Source organism: Notothenia rossii, assembly GCF_949606895.1.
Source record: "Notothenia rossii genome assembly, chromosome: 1".
NCBI lineage: Eukaryota > Metazoa > Chordata > Actinopteri > Perciformes > Nototheniidae > Notothenia > Notothenia rossii.
Window position 1 is genome coordinate 9,586,996 of NC_136912.1, and position 4,701 is coordinate 9,591,696.

The 4,701-nt window shown below is 41.8% G+C and overlaps 1 protein-coding gene across 1 annotated transcript; it reads right to left on the reverse strand.

Annotated features, from left to right (window-relative positions):
* Positions 1 to 926: 926 nt before the first annotated feature.
* pex6 (peroxisomal biogenesis factor 6) lies at positions 927 to 4,498 on the reverse strand. The gene is made up of 7 exons (XM_079681555.1): positions 4,214 to 4,498; positions 3,951 to 4,012; positions 3,761 to 3,869; positions 3,439 to 3,555; positions 3,106 to 3,183; positions 2,065 to 2,204; positions 927 to 1,224 (listed from the first exon to the last, which is right to left on the reverse strand). Exons 1-7 carry the CDS (start codon positions 4,225 to 4,227, stop codon positions 1,088 to 1,090), a joined length of 657 nt encoding a protein of 218 aa, XP_079537681.1. The 5' UTR covers positions 4,228 to 4,498; the 3' UTR covers positions 927 to 1,087.
* Between the last annotated feature and the right edge of the window lie 203 nt (positions 4,499 to 4,701).

Consider the following 4,701-nt stretch of genomic DNA (forward strand, 5'->3'; position numbering starts at 1 on the left):
TCAAGCCTTCAGTCTCATTCTGTTCAACACCACCTGAGTGTTTCAATGAATTGCCACATTTTGGGGTTTTACAATCAGCTAACTGTCAACTTTTCTGGTGTTAATGTGCTACCACTGGGTCTGAGTGTATGTGACCAGTGAGAAAGGCAATCCTGTACTTTTCTTCAGATTCAAATGTCTCCAGATCGCCACTCTTGAGGTGTTCGTCTAGTGTTGTCATGGTAGCTGTATGGCAGTCATATGGTAGAAGTAATACACACTTAGCTTTTGATTCACAAACTAATAAAACACATTCATCATGTTGAGCTGAAGCAGTAAAAGCAAACATCTCAACTTATCTGATGAATCTCTATTTCAGGCTTTTTAAATCCTTAACTTCCATCAAAGCGAACCGTGTCTTTGTTAACCATTTCGACCTGCTGTAAAAAAAAGTGTTTTTCAAAAATAAACTACAGACGTAATTTGAAGTGTCACTGAATATTTGTATTGGTTTAGGATGGATAAAATACAGATCCACCAGCACATTCAGAAGGTTCTGGATATCATGACAATTGGGTGTTGAAAAGTCATAGCATGATGAAAAAAGTTATAGTATAATGTTAACTGATATATATATATAACATGAAGTGACCTAATTAAAAGGATTTGTTTACTAAAATAAAGAAAAATGATTGTACCTATAACCAATGTTAATGCACCGACTCAGTCATAACAGTATAAGGCACGGGTACTGCAGTAAACTCAGGGCTGGCATGTTAGAATAGTAGTCACTTATTGTTAATAAAATACATGTTTTTTATCAAAATCCACAGAAATCACGTTAGACTTTTGTTCGTAGAGAAATCCTCCACCTGATTGGCTGATCTGACTCGTGACGCAGATGGTGTAGTGACTGTGCTTTCATGAGGGAAAAAACAATGCATCTGTGAAAATTAACTTCTCTATTTATTAATTACATTTCACAATTAAATAAATTAACTTCATTTACAGTATATTACAAACAAGATGTTCTTCATACATGATGGCATTTTCAATTAAACCATTGTCAGAGTCCTTGTGTTTTTAGGAGAGTGAGCACCGTCAGCTTCTACTTTGCGGTGAGTTTCTGTTGAATGTTTCTGTATCTCAGAAGCTCCTCCTCGGAAACTGACGGCTTGAAGTTATCCAACGCTGAAGAGAAATCCTCAACGGTGACGAGGACAGGAGATTCCTCCGAGTCCAGACCTGAGAGACAGGAGAGACAGGGACATTACAAGCCGAGACAAACTGTGGTGCTTTATGACAACCACACACAGGACTGATGCTTAGAAAACGTTTAAGTCCACTTCCTGTTGGACGTGGGTTTTTAGTTCAGTGTATTTTCTAAATTGTGTAATTTTTGATTTGATTTATTTCAAATGTGTAAAACAATAATAAAAAAAATGATAATGGAATTTAACATGAGAATTATGATATGAATACAAAATTAAACAGTGTCAAATTGACATACAAAAATATTACTAATTCTAAATTATATATAAACAAATTATCTACTTAATTACACATATCCGAAAATATTTTAAATTTTGTATCTTCATAATTTTTTAATACATGCTTCCTAAAGGTGGGGTAGGTAATTCACTTCAGAAACACTTTTTGTTATATTCCATGGAATGCTCTTAACATCCCGATAGCAATTAATACATTAAATGCTTTGACCATAAATCCATTAAAAATATCATCTGTGGAAGCCGTGGCGCTGTAAAAAGCACGACCAATCATCTGAGCCGGCCCGGCTAAAGTAACTGGATGGCCTACCTGCCTGTCAGCCTTCCATCTGTGCACAAACTTATCTCGTGCCCTCATTGGTCATGTTCGCGTGTGTTGGAGGAGGGGCTCTGTAAGGAAGTCTGAAGGAAGGGGCAGAATCTTTTCGGTTGTGTATTTTCAAATTCTAGCGCACTCGAGCTGGTTTCTCCATTCTTACCTACCCTACCTTTAAGTAATATTAAGCTGTCTTTTCTTGCTGTAGCAAACGCAAAGTTCCCCTCTGTGGGACGAATAAAGGTATTCTGATTTTCTCACCCTCATCGATGAGAGAGATCTTCCTCTTGATGGCGGCCGTCATGGCGTCTGAACACAGAGCGTACAGGTCGGCGCCGGTCATGTGATCCGGGCAGCGATCCACCACCTGCTGCAGGTCCACCGCAGAGTCCACCTGGAACCTGAACACAACATTCATTCATTTATGTGGAACACAAAATCTTCCAAAACATCCACATAGTTGATTCAAAGGTGTTAATGTCATGTGTACATAAGCTACAGTGTACAAATGGCAATGGAAATCTTATGACCCGAGCTCCTCCAACGATGCAACATATATCAAATACAAAATGACAAATAAAAAATAGTGCAAGTATTCTATATACACGTAAATAGAATATGATATGTATTACTAACTAAGTAAAAAGGAATGATCTTCTTCTACAACATTTGTGCTTTTTTAAACCGATTATGTTTTAAATATATAATGTTCTTGCGCATTGAGGGAGATTTTTGCACTGTTTGTTTGTAAATAAATAAAATTAATGGAAGAATTGTATTTTATACTGAATATGTATTCTCCGTTTTCTAATATATTCAAATTCTCACCTGCACACATAATGCATTTATGACCGTGTACATTTGATCATTTCTTGGTTAATGGCAGCCACAGGTCCTTGAAGTCCTTAAAAGTTTGGAGAACATCTTACGGCCCGACCACACTACAGCTTCAAAAAAAAGCTTGCCGGCGGGCGTGTCTGAAGCTCGACCAACAACCAATCACATGAATCTCCCGCCCCTGACACACAAGCAGCGGTTTGATTGGCTAGAGCTTGTACTGGCATATGATTTGATTGGCTGACGCTTCCACCGAAAGCTTCAGAAGCTTCAAAAGTTGAACATTGCTCAACTTTTGTAGCCTGAAACGCCAGGAAAGCTCCGCTCTGCTACCCACAATTCAGTTCGGCGTAAAGCGAGGCAACGTGACGTCACCGCATTCAAAGTGAATGGGCAGACGCGTTGGAAACCGTTTTTGAAGCTGAAGTGTGGACGGGCCGTTAGAAAGAAACAAGCAGTTCTTACTTTCTGAGGATGGCCTGGAGAACCTGCAGCTGGGATCCTCGGTCCTCGTTGATTCCAACATAAACCAGTTTATCAAACCTGAAGAACAAACAAAGACCACAAGGTGTTTAACATTTCACAGACACAACTGTCACATGTGTTTGGAACTAGAGGAAGTCAGACAGGATTGAATATGCCTGGGCTCAATGGGATCGTTATATCCTTCATGTGGGAAACAACACGTTTATTCCAAGGTTTTACGGTACTTAAACTTCAAGAGACTAAAGCTTCCCGAGATCACAATAAATATTCTGCAAGGATTGAAGTTTTCTGCGTGTGTGTGTGACCTCTGACCTGCCGGGCCTCAGCAGCGATTGGTCGAGCAGATCTGGACGGTTTGTGGCTCCGATGACAAAAACCCCGACGGACGACTGCAGAGCGTCGAGCTCGGCCAGCAGCTGAGACACCACTCTGTACGAGAGAGTCAAACACACTTTTATATTCTTAAAAAGGCAAGCACACGGCACACGGCACATCTTTTTTGTGACGTAGAAGTCAAATGTAATAGATGGTTCGATGTGGACGCACACAGATACTGACGAAGACACCATTTCTGGTCCCCGTTATCTCTGACTGGTGTTTTGTTGCTTTGTAATCAGCTCAGGTAAACCCTCACCTGTCCATCACCCCCCCAGAGTCCCCGCTGCGCCCCCTGCTGGGAGCCAGAGAGTCCAGCTCATCGAAGAAGATCACACAGGGCGCTGCTGAGCGGGCCCTGAGGAACACTGGACACACACACACATTCATTCATCTCACACATCCACCAAGCTGAAGAACACCAGAATGACCCTCGAGATAAAACAGACCTTCTCTGATGTTCTCTTCACTCTGACCCACGTACATGTTGATGAGCTCTGGGCCTTTCACACTGAAACACACAAACTACAAATGTTAGCAGAGCACTTTAACCAACATTTACTAAATATAGGCTAGGAGAATTGATTTACATAGCCCATTTCAAAATGAGGCATCAAAGTGCTTTAAAAAAACACAAATCCTTGAAATGAATTCTGACTGGTTCAAAGAAATGGTGGTAGAAAAATGTTCAAACCCTGAAGTGTAGTCCTACCTGAGGAATGTCATGGAGCACTCAGTGGCCACGGCTTTGGCCAGCAGGGTTTTCCCGGTCCCTGGGGGTCCGTAGAGCAGGACCCCGGTCCGGTTCAGACCCAGAGACAGGAGCTCCGGGCGCTGCAGAGGGAGCTGCACCGTGTCCAGGATCTCCTTCTTCACCTGATGAAGACCTCCAACGTCCTCCCAGCGCACATCAGGGATCTGTCACACAACAGCAGCTGCGTTAGGAGATGATTACATCATGTTAGGGAACCCATGACTTTGACCCAGTGTATCAGTCTGCCCTGCCCTCACTGAGCTCAATGTGTGGACTCTCTGTTCCTACCTGTTGGCGTCAGCTGATAGAGGTTAGAGTGCTTTGCCTGTTTTAGCTTTATGATTCTTCTCTCAGAACTAGCTAAACACATGGGTCTGGGGTAGAGATTACATGACATGACACTTGTTAGACGCTTTTATCCAGAGCGACGTACATACTCAATACGG

Coding starts and splice junctions, on each gene's coding strand:
- pex6 (XM_079681555.1), bottom strand. Junction 3,870..3,950: donor TGAAGAGAACATCAGAGAAG/GTCTGTTTTATC, acceptor GTGTGTGTCCAG/TGTTCCTCAGGGCCCGCTCA. Junction 2,205..3,105: donor CTCCAGGCCATCCTCAGAAA/GTAAGAACTGCT, acceptor TGTTGTGTTCAG/GTTCCAGGTGGACTCTGCGG.